This window comes from Hyperoodon ampullatus, assembly GCF_949752795.1.
Source record: "Hyperoodon ampullatus genome assembly, chromosome: 1".
In the NCBI taxonomy this organism is placed as follows: domain Eukaryota; kingdom Metazoa; phylum Chordata; class Mammalia; order Artiodactyla; family Ziphiidae; genus Hyperoodon; species Hyperoodon ampullatus.
The window spans coordinates 200,242,247-200,261,453 of NC_136914.1; the positions used below are offsets into that span (position 1 = coordinate 200,242,247).

At 51.1% G+C, this 19,207-nt stretch overlaps 1 protein-coding gene across 1 annotated transcript; it reads left to right on the forward strand.

Annotated features, from left to right (window-relative positions):
* Positions 1-401: 401 nt before the first annotated feature.
* NKX2-3 (NK2 homeobox 3) lies at positions 402-2,979 on the forward strand (the record flags this gene model as incomplete). The annotated part of the gene is made up of 2 exons (XM_079699258.1): positions 402-762; positions 2,249-2,979. The coding sequence occupies 2 exons, from the start codon at positions 402-404 to the stop codon at positions 2,977-2,979; spliced, it is 1,092 nt and encodes a 363-aa protein (XP_079555384.1).
* Positions 2,980-19,207: the final 16,228 nt, after the last annotated feature.

Genomic DNA, 19,207 nt, shown 5'->3' on the forward strand with positions numbered 1-19,207 from the left:
TCGCCCACAGCGACTAGGACTTTGCGACTTTATACTACTCCTTGTCTATTTCTGGTGGCTCCAGGGCACCCGCACTCACTGGCTGCGGAGGGGCGTGGTCCACAGGAGCTGGAACCAATTGAGAGGGAGGTCGAAGCGAGAGCCCCGCCCCAGACGTGACGTAAGACCCCCGGACTCAGGCTTCGCAGCCCCGGCCCCAGTCCCTTCAGTGGCTTTAACAAAACCCAGACCCCCACGTCCCGGCCAATGGAGGCGATTTAGACTGGAGCGGGACCGCGTCTGTCAAAAGCCCGACTCGGCAGCAGCGGCGGAGTCCAGAAGGAGAGCTGGAGCCGCCGCGCTGCCTCCCCGCCCCCGCCGGGATTTATTGAGTATTTGGACTGGACAATTAAGTGGCCCTGATGATGTTACCAAGCCCGGTCACCTCCACCCCTTTCTCAGTCAAAGACATTTTGAATCTGGAGCAGCAGCAGCAACAGCATTTCCACGGCGCGCACTTGCAGGCGGACTTGGAACACCACTTCCACTCGGCGCCCTGCATGCTGGCCGCCGCTGAGGGGACGCAATTTTCTGACGGAGGGGAGGAGGACGAGGAAGAAGAGGGAGAGAAACTGTCCTACTTGAACTCACTAGCTACAGCCGATGGCCACGGGGATTCGGGGCTCTGCACCCAGAGCTATGTCCACACGGTCCTGCGAGACTCATGCAGCGGGCCTAAGGAACATGAAGAGGAGCCCGAGGTCCTGAGGGACCGGAGCCAAAGTGAGTAGAGGGGGAAAGGAAACGCACCCGCACATCTGGAGCAATGGTGGGGTGCCCGCAAACAGCCCACAAACCTCGCCAGCACGGCTGCCCCCCCGTTAGCCCCTGGCTGGGGTCATGCCCTGGCCCTGGTCAACGACAGCTCCGCAAGGCGCAGGTGCCTGCAAGGGAGACAGGGCGGAGGGAGAAAGACAAGGTGACTCCGACAACTACTCCCCCCAGAGGGGGGAGGCGATGCAGCCCCGGAGGGAAGGGAAAATAGTTACTGCTGCCCTGATGGTGATAAGCAACATGGGCTCAGCTGCTGGGTGCTGACAACTCATAGTATTTTTGCTCTTCCCAAGAGCTAGAGGGACACGAGCCTGAACTCTTCCCACTTTCTCTCTAGCGTGAGAGAATTTTCTGAGACCAGGGCAGCCGCTCCCTCTTCTTGGAAAAGACAGTCGAAGCAGGTTGTGTGCCTAGTGTCCGCAGGGCGCAGGAACTTCGGTAGAGTTCAGCTGGGTGGTTTCCTCACTTCTCCACCTGGAACCCACGGCACCCGGCAGAGAGGGAGGAGATGGTGGGAGAATGCGTGGGAGCACAGTCCATTCCGCACTCACACCCCTGAGGCACCAGACTTTTTTGAAAATTCTTAACGTTTTGCTTTGTGTCCCAGGCTGTGGGGCTTCGGGCTGAGTGAAAAACGCGCCGAACTTAGATCCTGGCTGCTCAAGTAGGACGCGAAGTGAATTGGGTAGGGAAATAGGACAACTGAATAAAGCCTCCAAGGAAGTGTTTGTTTCTGAAGAGAGAGAGCCAAAGAATCTCCTTCCCTAAGAGGAGGTTTGATGTGGTGGAAGCCAAGGCCTGTGCTCTGACAGTTCCCCTGGGCCTAAAATCGACATGAAACTGTCTAAATCAATCAAATTTCTTTTTCTCTCTAAAGTAATACAGATGTCGTCATGCAGACATTTAGCTGTGGGCCTGTAGGCTTTTAAAAGTAAAAAACTGTCCCTGGGCAATACATGAGCGTTACAGTCAGACATTTACGAGCAGGAAGATTTTCGCAGAACGAACGCATACCGGCTCCCAAATACCAACATGTCTCACACCTTCAGCTATTCATGACGGAGTGGAAGGCAAACGAGTTTGCAAATACTATAGTTATTATGGAGTTGCAAACTTCCATCCTGAAAATAATCATCAGCACGCCGAGCCGCACATTTAATACAGGGTAATCTCTCGCAGATGCTCAAGTTCTAAATAAACGTGCACTAACTACCCCTCCCCACGGAACGTGCCTCCACCCGCCAAGGGCGTTGTGAGGGGCCTTAGGCTATCGCAGGGTCCCACGGCGTCAGGAGCCACAAACTTTCCCAAAAGTCCAAGCAGTTATTACCGCACGCTCCGCGCTGCCACCCAAAGGGGCCACAGTGCTCCGGGACCAGAGCCGCGGTGAGACCGGGAACAATTAAAGGACGCTGTTGTTTTGCTTCTTCCGCAGAAAGCTGCCAGCTGAAGAAGCCTCTGGAGGCGGCCGGAGACTGCAAGGCAGCGGAGGAGAGCGAGAGGCCGAAGCCACGCAGCCGCCGGAAGCCGCGGGTCCTCTTCTCGCAAGCCCAGGTCTTCGAGCTGGAACGCAGGTTCAAGCAGCAGCGGTACCTGTCGGCCCCCGAGCGCGAGCACCTCGCCAGCAGCCTGAAGCTCACGTCCACGCAGGTGAAGATCTGGTTCCAGAATCGCAGGTACAAGTGTAAGAGACAGCGGCAGGACAAGTCTCTGGAGCTGGGCGCGCACGCGCCCCCGCCGCCGCCGCGCCGCGTGGCAGTGCCGGTGCTAGTGCGGGACGGCAAGCCGTGCGTCACGCCCAGCGCGCCAGCTTACGGCGCGCCCTACAGCGTGGGCGCGGGCGCCTACTCCTACAACAGCTTCCCCGCCTATGGCTATGGGAACTCGGCAGCCGCTGCCGCAGCCGCGGCTGCTGCAGCCGCCGCCGCTGCGGCCTACAGCGGCAGCTATGGCTGTGCGTACCCAGCAAGCGGTGGCGGCGGCGGCGGCGCCTCCGCGGCGGCCTCGGCCATGCAGCCCGCCTGCAGTGCGGCCGGAGGCGGCCCCTTTGTGAACGTGAGCAACCTGGGCGGCTTCGGCGGCGGCGGCGCGCAGCCATTACACCAGGGTGCGGCGGCCGGGGCCGCGTGCGCGCAGGGCACCTTGCAGGGCATCCGGGCCTGGTAGGGACCGGGCGGGTCATGCGGCAGCCGCCCCACCGCAGCCTGGCGCCGCGGGACTGAAGCGCGAGAAAGGCTGGATCCAAGGAAGGGCCAGGTCCCCTCGTTAAATAAAGATAAATAAATAAATAAATATATATATATATATATATATACACACGTCTCGCTCCCCAGAGCCCCGGAGCGCAGCTCACGCAAGGCGTGGGGAAGGGGGCTCAGGAGCGAAGAGGATGCCCGGGAGTGGTCACGAAGACTGTCTCTGAGGCAGAAACGCCGGCTGGGCGCTGGGAGGACGATGGCCCCGAGCTTGGCCCCAAGAGGAGTGCGAGAGGCTGGGACTTGGGCTGCCGCTCGGTTCTCCCAGAGCAAGAAGGGCTTCTCTCCCTCGGGCTTCTCTCCCTCAGCCTTCCCGCGGCTGCCGCGAAGCGCTGGCGGAGACCTCAAGGACAAAAATAGCATGAAGGAGAGAAAAATGGGCGTCGTGGCTTGAGAAATCCCCAGGCCCTGCCGACACTCTGCCCCCTTTGCGGGGCCGGCGTACCACAGCACAGTCCATTTTCCTTTTCCCAACCGCCTGCCTTCCGCACCAGATACCTCGGCCTGGATCTCCAGATTGTCAGGGGGTGTAGAACTCTGTGAAAAAAACCAGTGGAGCGAGATCAAAAGCTGGGGGGCTGAACAAATCCGGGAACTGGTGGCCCACCGGAGGTGTTACCGGCTTTCCTTTCTGTTTCGTATTCTGTGTTCAGCACATACTATATATATATATATATATATATATATATATATATATATATATATATATATATATATATAGAACTATATCCACACGCCATGTACACACCCGCTGCCATACACTACAGGAGTCAATAAACAAGGTGCAATATTTTCAAACCGTTCGCCGGCTACAGACTTTGTTTAGCCCACCGGAGTGGGGAGGGCTCCTTTAACAGGGCGGGCGGGGAAGGAAAAGATACTCAGGAAAAACAGTTCCCCCTGGATGGTTGTAGGCCTGGTCTCCCCTGCCTCAGCCCCTAGGCTGCAAGTCTGTTCTCCAAGGCTTTGTTCATTAATTTCTCTTTACTGTTGTAGGGAGGACAGGTCGGAGACTCGGGACCTTTTGAGGTCTGGGCTTTGTAATCCCCCCAAGTTTCACCCAGATGCTTGGGCTAGTATCTGGGCCTGCGTTAGATCAAGGCCTAGACTCTGCCCCGCCTCGAGGGTCGCCAGGGTAAAGGGAAACCTCGCCCCCAGGCCCAGGCGTAGGCCGCGCGAAGGCGGCTGCATCTGCGGCCGCCGCCCAGGCTTCCAGCGCGCCCGGGGGCGCTGCGCCCCGCCGCGGCCGAGTTCTCCCCCTCGGTCGCCCTCCCTTCTCCCCCGGCGGCCGCGGCTTTATGCGGCTCCTTGTCACTTGCGGAGAATGCCTGTGCGAGGCCTGTGCTGCCACACGGCCGATTGTGAGCGTGCCAAGGCTGGTGAATGGGGAGGCCTCAGCGCGCCGCGCCATTGTGGGGCCGGGCCTTGCTGAAAGGCGGCTCCGGGCCGAGAAGGTGCGGAAAGAATGGCTTTTTATTGGAGTCCCGAACAAAAGGTGTGGTAGGAAGGCGAAGTCCCCTGCGCGAACAAAAACCCCAGCGCGTCGGGATTGACGTCCCTCCCGAGCTCCCCATTGCTTCCCAGAGCGGGGGCTTTGTGCAGCAGTCTGCTCAACAGAGGGACGGAGAAATGCGCGGGGATTTTGTTCCCCACTTTTTGTGCGCTGGAGGAGGGGGCGGCAAGGGGGGACGGGGGCTGGGCGGGCAGCAGGGAGGGGCGCGCTGATTAGGCCGGGCCGGCCGGGGCGCGGAGATGTTCAGCGGGAGCCGGCGGCCTGAATGCAGGGTCATTATTGCTACAAGTTTAGCAATTTGGCCCTTACAGGAGGGGGCGGGGGCTGCTAGGTTGCTGCGGTACCCGGGCTGGGGAGCTGCAGAGCCCCGGAGGAGGAGGAAGAAAAAAGAGGAGGGGAGAGAGGGAGGCAGGCAGGCAGGCAGGCAGGCAAGCGAATCCACCAAAACCCACTGACCGCCCAGGATGAGGCTTGGACGCGTCCAAAAGGGTCTAGCGGGAGGCTGGAAAGGGGGAGCCTGGTGGGCGGAGACCCGCCCTCTCCTTGCCTCTCTAGAGGCAGAAAAAACCCGGAGCCAGGCGTGAGTTAGTGCACCAGACTGCGGGTCCCTCAGCTCCTCGCCGCCGGTTCCCTCCTCTCCCAAGCCGCACTGGAGTTGGGACACCGCCTCCCACCAACGCTTTCACCACCGTGAAGTCCCAAACCCCCTTCCTAGCGAGCCCTCCTTCTGTAGCTATTATCTTTCCTTGAGTTTCTTAAGCTAAGGGCATGGAGGGAATTCTTGCTTCCTAATACGTTTCTGCAGCCTCGGACTCATTCATTCATTCATCCATCTATTCAAAAGTATTCACTGATATTGATACTACTACTATATGTTCACTTCACCGTTCTGGCCGCTGGGGACGGTGAAAAAACCAGTGTCCGTAGGCTTAGGAAGTTTATTTGAAGGAGTTTATGTGGCGGGGAGATAGCTAACAAAAGTAAAAATTAGTAGTCGATAAATTCTAAAAAAGAAAGAGAACCAAGTACTGGAGGGAGGGTTCTTTTCCAGTAGGTGGTCAGAGAAAGCCACATTGAGGAGATTAGATTTAAGCCGATGCCCTGAATGACAAAAAGGAAGCCAGTCCAAGCAGCGCTTTGCTGTTGCAGGCTCCATGTCTCTGCACATATCCTCTCCTCTGTCTGGGATGCTCTAATACCCCCAATTTTCTGGTGAACTCCTACTCCTCCTTCAAGGCCAGGTTTTTTTCCTGAATCACCCAAGTGGGGGTAATCACTCCCTAATATGTGCCACCAGAGTCTTAGGTACTTTCCAAAATCACAACGTAGTGTCATGCAAAGATTTATTTGTCTCTCTTTCTCCACGTGAGGGCCTAGTGAGGTCATAGGGGGCCAGGTTGGCATCTTTTCCCTCTAGGACAGATAACACAGTAGGAGATGATGGGGCCAGCCTCCTTAATCACCACGTTCCCCAATGCGGATGGCCCCTGTGGTGGGGAACTTCGCGTTGGGTGTTGACTGCAAGGGAGATGAACAGCTAGACTCTTGGCCCACCTGGGCGGAGCCAGAACACCTAAAACCGTCTGCAGGAGACGTGCAGCCTATCTCCATCCCAGAGGAAGGTCCGGCCTTGGGTACCCCGTGATGCTGCCGGGGAAACGGCTTCCCCAAGGGGTTGTTGCCCCTTGCCCTACAGCTCAAAACCTAGGAAAGGAGGCTGAGAACTTGGTGATAACCTTGACAGGAGGACACAAAGTTTAGGGTTAGGGAAGACACAGAGATAGGGCAGGGTGGGGCCGGGGTGGGGTGGAAAACTGGGAGGTATACGGTTAACCTGGGACCTGCATCTGGGACCCAATTCGACTTCCCCTACATTCACTAAGTGAGGAGTATGGTCGGTGATCAAGATGCTGCCCTGCGCGGAGCACTCTCTTCCAAGAAGGGATTTCAGCGCGTGCGCGCTAGGAACCCAAGGCTCCGGGAACAGACGCCTTAGTTCCGCTGGGGGTTTCCTAAGTAAGCCACCCCTTTTTCTCCCTCCTGGTCTGTATCCTGCTGGGCTGTGGCCTCGAAGTGCTCCCCAGCGCCGGATCCCCACCTTCCTTGCCTGGCTTCCTCCTGGCCCGAATTAATCTTCCTTCACTTTGCATCCATCCCCTCCTGTTCTGGAAAAGAGGCGTGTGATTCTCATAGAGGAAACAGAGCTGGTTCTGTGGATTGGTTCCTGCGCAGTTTGCGTGTCTTGAGATACTTAAAGCCAGTCTGGACCAGCCCCCTCCCTGCTCCCTACCCTTTTCCAGATCCTGCAATCTCTGGGTATAAATAGCTCTCATCTCTTCACTGAAGGATTTCCCTACTGCTCAGTTGCTGGCGTTCCAGTGCCTTGGCTATCAGAGGGTGAAAACCCTTAACTAACAGCTACCCCTTCCGTGAGCTCTCTCTCTAGGGGAAAAGACACCCTCCCAGGCCCAAACCACTGCTTCACTGATTGTCCTGTGAGCCAGGAGGAATTGTAAAATCCAGACAAGCCTTCTAATGACCCGTGAGACATTGAGTGGGTGAAGTAAATCGTCCCCCTAGGTTCTGGTTTCTGAGCTCTAATGCAGAGAAAAGGGATAATCCCTCCCCACCCAGTGACTGGTGTCACATTGGGCTCAAGAAGTGCGTAGGCACTATTCGTGGGGCAGGTGGAATAGGTGCTAGAAGGCCAGCATTTTTTTTTCTTTCTGCAGAGCCTAATCTTGAGGGGTTAAGAGGATGGACTCTGGAATCAGGCTGCCTCTATTCCAATCTCAGCGCCACCACAAACAGCAGTAAAGACCTTGAGTAAGGAGCACTCTGAACCTCAGTTTTCTTCTCTATAAAATGGGTATGCTTAATAGCGCCTCTCTTGTAGGTTTTTTTTTCTTACAGTAGAACACACAAATATTAAATGTACAAGTCAATTAATGCTTATGTGTGTAAATGCTCATGAACCAATCACCTTGGCTTTGAAAATTAAACGAGATGATCCATGTAAAAGCAGCTTAGTGCAGTGTCTGGTACGCATCAGGCATTGTATCCATGTTATAGGGCAGGCCGGTGCTAGGCGCTGTGTATAACTCAGAAGCCCAGGACTGCCCTTGAGGCACTCCCAGGTGCGCGGGGAGAGCAGGGCGGGCCCGAGGATTCGGAACCCCAACACTGTAGGCTCACGATACCAGAGCCGAGTCTGAGCCATTGCTGGTAAGCCAAGGGCAAGGGGCACCCGGCGGGGCCTGCAAGGCTGGCAAACTTGTCAGAGGCTTGGACCTTGGCAGGGTCTGGGGAATTCGACTGAAGAGGGAGGTGAAAAGAGGTTCCAGGAAGAGCCGCGAGTCCCCTCTAACCCATGCTGCAGGGAGGAAAGGGTCGGGAGGGAAACCTAGCTCCTCTGGGCAAGGCTCCTCGGCGTCCAGCGTCCGGCGGTTCCCGGGCGTCGCCGGGGTGGGGCCGGGTGGGCGGGCTCTTGACTGGAGAGCTTCGCGTGCAGGAGGCGGGTTGGTTCAAGGCCTCCTCCTCCGCTTTATGGTTCAGGGCTCAGGGGGGAAGTCCCTGGCGCCTACTCCCAACTCGAGGGGCCCGAGCCAGGGAAGAACGGCGGATTCTCGGTGACTAGAGTTAAGTGCTCTGCCGCCGCCCGCTCCGCGTGAACGGAGGGCGCCTCGGAACCGCGGGGGGCGGCGCAGGTGCTTCGGCGCCGGGCGCCGCGTCTCACACAGGCCTGGGGCGGTCAGAGCCCGCTGGGCAGGGAGCCACCGGCGAACCCCGGGAGAGCCTGGCCAGCTCTCGGGGTGAGAGCCCAAACTGGAAGAGCCAGCCGTCCTGGCAGTCGTAACCTGGACGCGGAATCAGGCCAGCGCGCGGCGCGGAGGTAGGACGCTCCGCGGAGGGTTTGGTGAATCCATAAGGCCTCCGTGCCAAGTCCAGGGAGGCCTGGGGCGGGAGAGGGCACTGATCTCAAAAGGACGCTTGCTTTTTTGAAAAGACGGTCCCGCAAAAAGCCTAGACTTTAGGTAACGTCAATAGCAGCAAAGTTTTCTAAAGGGGAGTTTAGAAAATGTATTGAAGTATGAAATACATACAGGAAAGACGTAAGTGTACATACAGTTCGCCGAATCTTCATAAACCGAACGCTCCCTGCGAACAACACCCAGATGAAAAACCAAAACAGTATCCGTCCCGCACTCCAAGCCCCTCATGCTCCCTTTTGTCTCCACCGCCACCGCCAAGAGTAACCACTATCCTGGCCAGGATAGATTGGCTTTTGCCTGGTTTGGAACATTACGTAAGTGGAATCACGTAGCGCGTAGGCTATGTGCCTGGCTTTTTTCATTTGTGAGATTTATCTATATTCTGCCTGTCGTTGTAGATTGTTCATTTGCATTATTTTACAGTATTCTCTTGTGTGAATGTGCCACAATTGATTCATCCATTCTGCTGTTAATGGGCGTTTGGGTAGTTTCTAGATTTGGGCTGTTATGACTAATGTTGTTACAGACATTCTAGAACAGTATCCAGTAGAACTTTCTGCAGTAATGGAAGTGTTCTACATCTGTGGTGTCCAGTATGGTAGCCACTAGTCACATGTGGCTGCTGAGCACTTGAACCATGGCTGGTGTGACTGAGGAATTGGACTTCTAGTTGTCTAAAATTATAATTAATTTAAATGTAAAGAGTCATATGTGTTGGACAGCACAGTCCTAGTATGTCTTTTGGAGACTGTAATGCACATTTGTATTCTGTACATACCTAGGAGTGCAATTGCCATGTCTTAGGGGATGAAAGTCAGCTTTAGTAGATTCTGCCAAGCGGTTTTCTAAAGTTGGTTGTACCAATTTACACTTCTGTCAGGAGCAGCACCACATGCTCCCCAATACTTAGTATTTTAATTCCATTTTAGCCATTCTGGTGAACATGTAGTGAAAAGAGGCTTTTGTTCCCTTTTAAGACTATGAAAATTGACATTTCACCATAGTAAAGATGATGATAATGATGATGGTTGGAGGATTTCTTGGGGACTGAGAGATGTTATAGGGGTTGGAAGCTTACACTTTATGCCACCCCACTTCTGCAGTTGGGTCACCCACCCAATCAACCTTCTGCCCTAGGAACTGGACCAGGACTAGCAGGCCACTAGGAAAGAGGCTGTATGTTTGGAAGTGATCCATCTCCCACATCTGTTGTTACTTTTTGTCTTCTTAAAATCAGCGCCCCTCTTCCTTTACTGTTATAATTGGAATATCCCACCAGAGGTCATGGTGAGACTGCCTGGCAGGCTGCAGCCATAGCAGAGAAGCCCGGGTTTGTGCTGGCTGAAATTTTAGTTTGCAGCTTGCCTCGGCCTTGTATAAAAAGGCAATAACAATCCTGAGTGTGCTACCTCACTGGCTTGCTGAGAAGCAAAGTCAGCCCTGGGGAAGCAGCAGGGCGACTCCTTACTGTGTCACGCTGTGTGTGTGTGTGTATGTATGTGTTGCTTTGTAGACATGCTCTCTAATCCACAGAATAATCTTGTGAGTTTACACATGTGAAAACTGAGGCTCAGAGATGTTAAGTCATTCCCCTCAAGGCCACACAGTTAGTAAACAGTGGCAGCAACCCCAGGAGGACTTTCCACCCAATGCCACTGAGAACATTTCTGACGTTTTCTACCTCCCTTCCCTGGGTAAACAGAGCCCTGGCTGGTGCAGATCTTGAAATTCTGGATCAAATTAGATGTCCTCTGCTAAGTGTCCTTTTGGACGGACTCAAACCAATCATTGAAGACGTGTTTTTTATGTTGTAATACTAGTGAAACTCACTTTGTGTGACATACAAGTGCTTGGAAAGTTGTGTGCAAGAGAGCTTTTTGCTTGTGGCGAGGGAGAAAAACAGTACATTTTAAGTTCATCTCTGGAATTTGTTGCTTAAAGATATCCCAAAGTGAATTATTTTGTAAAGTGAAGGATTCTTTTGAAATATGAATAATAACCTAGCATTGTTGGGTTTTCAAATAATAAACAAGGGTAAAGAGTAGCTCAATTTTGTATACAGGATTCATCAATATTTCACACATATTTCTTCTTTCATTGAGAAGGGTTCTAATGAAAGTTTCACCTGGACCATCTTGACAGTGAGGTCTCTGAGAGGTCCACAGATTACTTCTCTATCCAGATGTTAAGTTACTAGAAACCCAGTGCCCCCAGTGGCTACTGGTTGATTCAGGCTTAACTTGGGTGTGTTTCACAGTCCCTGATCACTTGGTGAGCCTCTCACGGATGGGGCTGAAGAGTCAAATGGGTTATTAGATTAAAAGACCTTTAAGGTCCCGTCCAGCCTTGAGATTCTGTAAACTAAATGTTACATGTCTATAGATTCATAGATTTCAGCTGTGCTGGTGGGAAGGGCCTTAGAAATCACCGAAGTCCAGCTCTTTTCTGTTGCTGAATCCTGCCTGGAGTATCCTGGGCAAGAAACTGTCCCACAGCTCCTGGACACCACCCATGGGAGAGCCACTCACCTCTCCACTCCCTAAGTGTGAGAAAGTTCTGCCTTGTGTTCATGTGGAATCTGCCTCCTGCACCTTCCATCTGCTGCTCCTCTTGTCCCCACAGATGTCTACTCCTTCTGTATGTCAGTTCTTCAAATATTGGAAGCCAGCCAATGAAACCCATGTAGACCTTCTCTCCTCAGGTGAAATAGCCCCAGTTTCTTTGACTGTCCTGAACCTCCTGGTCATTCTGCAGTGGGTGTTCTCTAGCTCACCCATTTCTTCTGTGCCTGGGCTGTTCTGGTGTATTCCCCATAGGAGGCCCCCCTTCCTAAGCCTTTAAACATTTCCATCTTCCCATCCTCTTCTGAGAAGGCTGAGGCCCACTGGCAGGCTCTCCCTCATGGGTCCCACTGTGCTCAATTTGTGTTTTTATTCCTTAGTCTTCAGAGGAATAAGTATCCATTCTGTCTACAAGTAACACTTCCCCTTAAAGTCCAGATATACTTTTTTCCTACTTCTAGAAACAACGCTTCTTATTTTGAGTTCTGAGGTCCCCCCACTCTACAATTTAATATTCTCTACCTTCCTTCCTTTCATCCTCAAACACGTAGCAATCTCTCCATATTGTCTTCTCTTAAGACTGGTGTCCCTTCCTCAAATATCTTTCCTTTCCCCGTTGGGGTCAGATTTCTGAATTTTTGTCTTGACAGCTACTTCCCTTTCCCTCAGCCTGAATGCCGCTTACCTCCCAAGTGCTGGATATTGATACCCAGTTGGAAGTTACCTTTGTGGTCAGTTGGTTCAACTGTTCCCCTGATGCCTGATTCCCTCCTGAGGTGTTAAAGTCCTGCCCCTCCCCCTAATTATCTGAGACTCATTCTTTGAGATCAAATGGCTTCTCCTCCAGCTTGTGCTTTGTTACCTCTCTTCAGTGTTTGGCATAATGACTTTTTTTTCTGGAAAGTCTGGAAAGCTTTTGACACTCTCTACTATCCTGATCATTTTCTTTCTCAAAGAGTAGTTACTCCTCTTCCTTCTCCAGCCCCGCTTATTGGAACCCTCCAAGTCTCAGTGACTTTTCTACACTCTTGCTGTCCTAAAGCTTGTCATTGCATACACACAGCATCAACTATCACTTTTATATTAAGTGTCCCTGAATCTACAACTTTTGCTTTGTCTTCCTCTAAAGTCATATTTTCAAATGCCCAGGGGATAATTCTTCATGTACCTGTACCATTGTCACCTCAAGTTCATCACCACTCTCCCAATCTACTCACACCTCAACTTCTGCCCAGGGAATCACCTCTCCTTGTTCTCTTCCCTTTGGTTGGAACCAATCAGTCAACACGTGCTTTCCCTGAGAATCTCTCTTCTCTTAGAGCAGAAGAAATGGGAGAACAAACAATGCCTGAACGCCTAAACATTACAGGCACTGGGCTCTGCATATCCTGACCTGTTTAGTACTTGAACCATCCTGAAAAGTAAGTGCCATTATCTACATTTTAAAAAATTTTATTTATTTAATTTATTTTTATTTTTGGCTGTGTTGGGTCTTCGTTACTGTGCGCGGGCTTTCTCTGATTGTGGCGAGCAGGGGCTACTCTTTGTTGTAGTGTGTGGGCTTCTCATGGCAGTGGCTTTTCTTATTGCGGAGCACGGGCTCTAGGTGCACGGGCTTCAGTAGTTGTGGCACGCGGGCTCAATAGTTGTGGCACGCGGGCTCTAGAGCACAGGCTCAGTAGTTGTGGTGCAGGGGCTTAGTTGCTCCGCAGCATGTGGGATCTTCCCGGACCAGGGCTCGAACCCATGTCCCCTGCATTGGCAGGCAGATTCTTAACCACTGCGCCACCGGGGAAGCCCCTATCTACATTTTTAAGGGTTAAGAAGTGAGATTTGGAGACTTCCCTGGCAGTCCAGTGGTTAAGACTCTGCTCTTCCATTGCAGGGGGCACAGGTTTGATCTCTGGTCGGGGAACTAAGATCCCGCATGCCTCACGGCACAGCCAAAAAAAAAAAAAAAGTAAAAGAAAGAAGATTTTTTTTTTTTTGCGGTACGCGGGCCTCTCACTGTTGTGGCCTCTCCTGTTGCGGCCTCTCCTGTTGCGGAGCACAGGCTCTGGACGCGCAGGCTCAGCAGCCATGGCTCACGGGCCCAGCCGCTCCACAGCATGTGGGATCTTCCCGGACCGGGGCACGAACCCATGTCCCCTGCATCGGCAGGCAGACTCTCAACCACTGCGCCACCAGGGAAGCCCCAAGATTTTGAGTATATAGACACCTTGCTCAAGGACCCTCAGCTCTCAAGTGAAAGAATCCGGAGCTCAAATCAAGGTCTGGCTGATTCTAAAACCTAAGGACTTTACTACAATGGCCTTCTTGTTTGTTTGTTTAATTTTATTTATTTATTTTTGGCTGCATTGGGTCTTCATTGCTGTGCATGGGCTCTCTCTAGTTGTGGCGAGTGGGTGCACAGGCTTCTCTTTGAGGTGGCTTCTCTTGTTGTGGAACACTGGCTCTAGGCGCGTGGGCTTTAGTAGATGTGGCACGCGGGCTCAATTGCTCTGCGGTATGTGGGATCTTCCTGGACCAGGGATCAAACCCGTGCATTGGCAGGCGGATTCTTAACCACTGCGCCACCAGGGAAGTCCCTATAATGGCCTTCTAACTCGTCACCTGGCTTGGGCATATCACTGATAAACCCCATCCTCATACCAGCACCAGATTCATTTTCCCCAGATGCCTCCTAATCAAAGGTACCTACATTTTCTTAACTGTACTCTGGCTCCTTACTGTATATAGGATCAAATGTACTCTCAAGACCACTAGTGAACCCTCATTACCATGCCTAATCAACCAAATTTCTCATTATTTTTTAGTGATCTGTACAATCTCCTTACTGTTCCTCTCCCCCAGCCCCTCTGTCTACCATGCTCTTTCCTGGAGGAATACTTCAGCTCTTCCCAGTCAAACCCCTCCTAACTTGTAAGTCTGATGCCTCCCAATTATGAAGTCTTTTCCAGCTACTGCAGCTCACAGCCATCACATATCACATTCTCTTAATGTAGATGAAATGGCCTCACCTGCAAAATTTAGCTCTTGATCCAAGTAATGGTTTTATTTACTGTCTCGTTATTTCCATCTTCCATTTAAAAATAAGCTCCTTGGGGCTTCCCTGGTGGCACAGTGGTTGAGAATCTGCCTGCCAATGCAAGGGACACGGGTTTGAGGCCAGGTCTGGGAAGATCCCACATGCCGCGGAACAACTAAGCCCGTGCGCCACAACTACTGAGCCTGCACGTCTGGAGCTTGTGCTCTGCAACAAGAGAGGCCGGGACAGTGAGAGGCCCGCGCACCGCGATGAAGAGTGGCCCCCGCTTGCCGCAACTAGAGAAAGCCCTCGCACAGAAACGAAGACCCAACACAGCCAAAAATAAATAAATAAATTAATTAAAAAGTTTAAAGTAAGGATCATGTCTTATGCTTCTTTTGTATTATCTACAGAGATAGATATAAAAGAAATAATTTAGGAGAAAATGCTTAGAAAAGTATAAAGTGTAGTATAAACAAAGTATATTATTCTTAAAATTACTAGTGTTATAAACATTGGTAAAGTGTATTGGGACCAGGTTCAACGAACAGCAGAAACATGAGGAATTCAATAAATAAGTCAGACCCAGAGTTCCTCCCCCCTCCTCCCATTTAATCCTTAACAAAACCTTCCTGCTCTCTCAGACTGAACATATGAAAGGAGAGGCACCTACATTGCCCACTAGATGATGGACATTTTCAGGGCAAGGAATACTTGTCTCATCTGTCCAGTTTTTTTTTCAGCCCTGAGTACAGTATCCAGAATATGCTGGGTGTTTGATATGTGTTTGATGAAAGAAAGAACAACTTGGAGGTATGACTTGGACCAGATGTTGGTGTTGTCCTACATTTCTGCTTCTTTGGGATTCTTTTCCGGCTTCCCTACATGGAATGAGAGAATGTCAGAGCTGGAAGGGATCAGCCCAACCTCCCATTTTAAAGATGAAAAAACAATCCCAGAGAGAAGACCATCTGTCCCCAGGTCACCCCTCCTCTTTGTGGCCTTCGGACATCCTATCCAATCCAGCGTTTCCCCCACTATAATTCACAGTCTCCCTCTTTTCAGTGTTCTGTCGCTGCACCTATATCCAGCCCTTCTTCCTCTCTTGCAAGTGCCCTTTCCCACATCCCTTCACCCAGCTCTGTACTCTGCATGCCCCCAACTTGTGTTTAATATTGTACATAGTGTTCTTATGAATGTGTACAAAAAATTCCTCTGAGGTTGTGAGCATACACACTTTTAAAATGTGTGACTGTTTGGAAGGAACACAGCCTTCTCCAGGAAGTTACAATTCAGAATCTCTTCAGGGCCTCTCTCCAGAAGAATTTCAGAATTTCTCTGAGTCCAGAAACATAGTAGGATTTTAATAGTAATAAACCACAGTCCAATTGCTTAAAGTGCCGATGATGTACTAGATATTCTAGAAGGCGCATGGCAACTCTGCAACTCCAAGGCTAGTAGCTCCATTTTACAGATGAGTAAACTGAGGTGCAGAGAGGTAAAACAACTTGCTCAAGGTCACATGGTATCAGAGCAGGAGATTGATCTATTTGCCTTCTCTAGAAAAGTCTTTGAGACACACTGACCGACTATCAGCTGCTTCACTTGGATGTCCACTTCCTCCTCAATGGCTGCTCTTGGTGAGGTCTCTCATGTAGGAACTACTGCCACATCTTGGCTCTATCACTGTTCCCATCTGTTTAGCATCTCTGGAGAGCTCAGAGGCAGTGCCCTGCCTGCACCCCCTAGTGGTCACAGGGGGATGTACAAGTCCTTCTGGCCCTGTCTCAGTACCTCTGTCAGCACCCTCTGGTGTTGGCCAGGGACGCAAAGTCATATAGACTCAGGCTTTCAGAGGTGCACTTATCTCCCAGGGTGGAGGGTAGGCTGTTCCTTGAGGAAGGACCCGGATTCTCCAAGTCCCCCACTCCTGATAGTCCTTTAAGGGAGACACCCCCCCATGCCTGACAGTGACCAAAATCAGTTAAGAGAGGGACTTGACAACAGCCTCAAGTTCCTCTTTAGCAAGTTAGCAAGAGCATCTGACTCGGAGTCCACATAACTTGTTCTTGGCTTCCACAGTCCTTTGTTCATTGACATACCTATGCTTAGTATTGTGCCAAGTTCCCAAATTTGCTTATCTTACATGCCCTTGATAGGTCTCAATCTCTCTAACCAAGTGTCCTCATCTGAAAACAGGGAAGACCTGCCTCACCTACCTATGGGAATGTGATGAGATCAAGCCAGAGAGCAAATGTAACATGGTTGTGAGGTTTGAGATAGTCCACCTTCCTCTTCCACTGCCATCTTGGGGGCACTGGAGCCTATGTGCAGATCAAGCCTCCAGAGCTGCCCACAGTCTTGCAGCCTCCTTCAAATAAATAGCAGTCTTTTTTTTTTTTTTTTTTTTTGGCAGTACGCGGGCCTCTCACTGTCGTGGCCTCTCCCGTTGCAGAGCACAGGCTCCGGACACGCAGGCTCAGCGGCCATGGTTCACGGGCCCAGCCGCTCCGCGGCATGTGGGATCTTCCCAGACCAGGGCATGAACCCATGTCCCCTGCATCGGCAGACGGACTCTCAACCACTGCGCCACCAGGGAAGCCCATAAATAAGCAGTCTTGCTCTGATTGAGCTCTGGGTCACATAGACCCACTGGTACCTTTGGGTAAACTAGGAAGGCACTGCTTTCTCCAAGTGGACATGGCTTTGCCAGCTGCTTGGCTTAGTGGGTGGATATGGGTGTCTCTTGGACAAGGCACGTGTTGAGTGAACAACCCACACAGCCAAACACGGAGGCTTTGGTGCCACATGCGTCTGTTAATCCTTCTTCTTACTCCCTGAATAACATGACACTGAATGAATATGCGGGCCACATTTACAGGACACCAAAACAATCACTGTTTGGGGAAAATTCAGCAATAAATAGGTGACTCCGCCTGTCACCTGGGGGAGGAAAAGCCCAGCTTTCTGTCTGGGTTTGCTTGATTTCCTAGGCCCTGGGATAAACATAGCTCTTGTCACTGGCCCTACAGCCTAAAGAATTCCTCCCTTAAATGACCCAAGTTCCTACAGTGGATTTAATCCTTAAGTCACTAAAAGTGCAGATGAAGACTTGGGTTGTGGACAGTGATGAATTACAGACTTACACTTTAGGGCAAGTGAGAACAAATAACCCTGAAATGAAAGACAACACCCTGGGGAGGAGCAGGGCCCATGAAGGGCACTTAGATTCCGTTTTCATCTTCTTCCCTGGATGCTCTTCGCTCTCTCCATCCACTTCTCTTTCCACTCCTCTCCTGTCCCCTCTCTGTCTTTCCTCCCTCTATCCTCTTCTGCCTCTCTCCCTCTCTGCCTCTTCCTCTTTAAACCTCTACTTAGCATTCTATCTTCCTCTCTGTCTCCTTCTCCCTTCCTTCTTTCTCCCTCACTTTTCCTTTTCTCTACTGACTTATGGAATTAAAGAATATTTGATAGCTTGATGTATTCTATTATTCATATTGAAAAATAAGGCAATTCTCTCATGAAAATAGCAATTATATTAAATTGCTTTTTTGTTTGTATATAAACCATAGTACTTTTTCCTGTGCCTCAGTGATCTTTGATAGAGAAAAAAACCCCATCCCCCACAACACACACAGTCCATGCAGTGCAAGGCAGGGGAGGGAAGCCAGCAAGGAGGCACTCGTCTGATTAGCATTAAGGGGAATCCTCAGAACACCGGCAGCAAGGAAGGCTTAGGATTGCAGAATGTTGAAGGTGGACCCTCTACTCCAAGCTCCTTGCTTTGTTTCCAGGCTCCTCATCCATCCACCCCACATTCCTGGAGTTTTCTGGAGAAGGGCAAATAGATCATATCAATGCCCCCAGACAGGAAATGGAAGTCCAGAGAAATTACATGATTTCTGCAAAGTCACGCAGCCGGTTCATGGGAAAACCTTGAGGAGAACCTATTTGTCAAGCACAACAAATATATAACACCAGGTATATCACGTGAGGACATCATAGGAGCTACAAGAATTGGAACAGCTTGATAAGACCCAGTTACCACTTAAGTGGAATTATGACCTCCAGGGAGAAGCTAGATCATTTAACCAACACTCATTTACCAGGTGGACAAAATGGGATTCGGCCCTAGAGTCTATGGATTACATGTCAAATTCACATTCACACACAATGGGTCACTCTAATGGAGGGGTCAGGGATACGGGCCATGCACACAGAAGATGATCTGGTTTCCTTTCAGCACTCAGTACACACCCAGCGCCTCCCTCGCTGACACGTTAGACAACAACCCCAAGCAAGCTGCTCCCGTTACTGTCCGCCTCTCTGTGTCCTTTAAGTACCTTCTGCAACCTGCCATGCGACTCCTCTTCCCAGGGAGGCTGTGATCTGCAATTAGCAGGCAGTCTTGATGACTGGCTTTGAGTTTATTAAGTCCTGAATTCCCAAGTACACTTTGTTCTTTTTCTTCTTCTCCCCCCCCTCCCTCCCTCCCTCCCTTCCTTCTCCTTCCTTCCTTCCTTCTTCTTCCTTCCTTCCTTCCTTCCTTCTTTTCTTTTCTTTTCTTTCTTTCTTTCTTTCTTTCTTCTTTCTTTCTTTCTTTCTTTCTTTCTTTCTTTCTTTCTTTCTTTCTCTTTCTTTCTTTCTTTCTTTCTTTCATGGCACCAGTCACTTTATGTTCAGCCAAAAGAAAATATTTATGGAGTACTTTTCTAGCCAAGCACTGTGCTGGGCACTAGGAATACAGATACAATAAGCCAGGCTCCCTTCCCTTCCATTGGTTACAGTGTCATGGGAGGTGGGGTGGCACATTCATGCATCTTCTCCCTCTGAGATGGGAAGAGATAGCCTGTGGGTTGCACAGGGTGCTATTGGCCCAATGGGGGCAGGGTGGGGTGGCTGATCAGGACAGACTTTTCTGGGAGGGGGGTGACAACTGAGCCAAGTTTTGAGGCATGAATAGAAGTTGGCCAGGCCAAGTGAAGAAAACTAGTTCTGTCAAAAGAAATGTGGAAAGTTGGTGGGAGAGGGGATTGAGAGAGAGC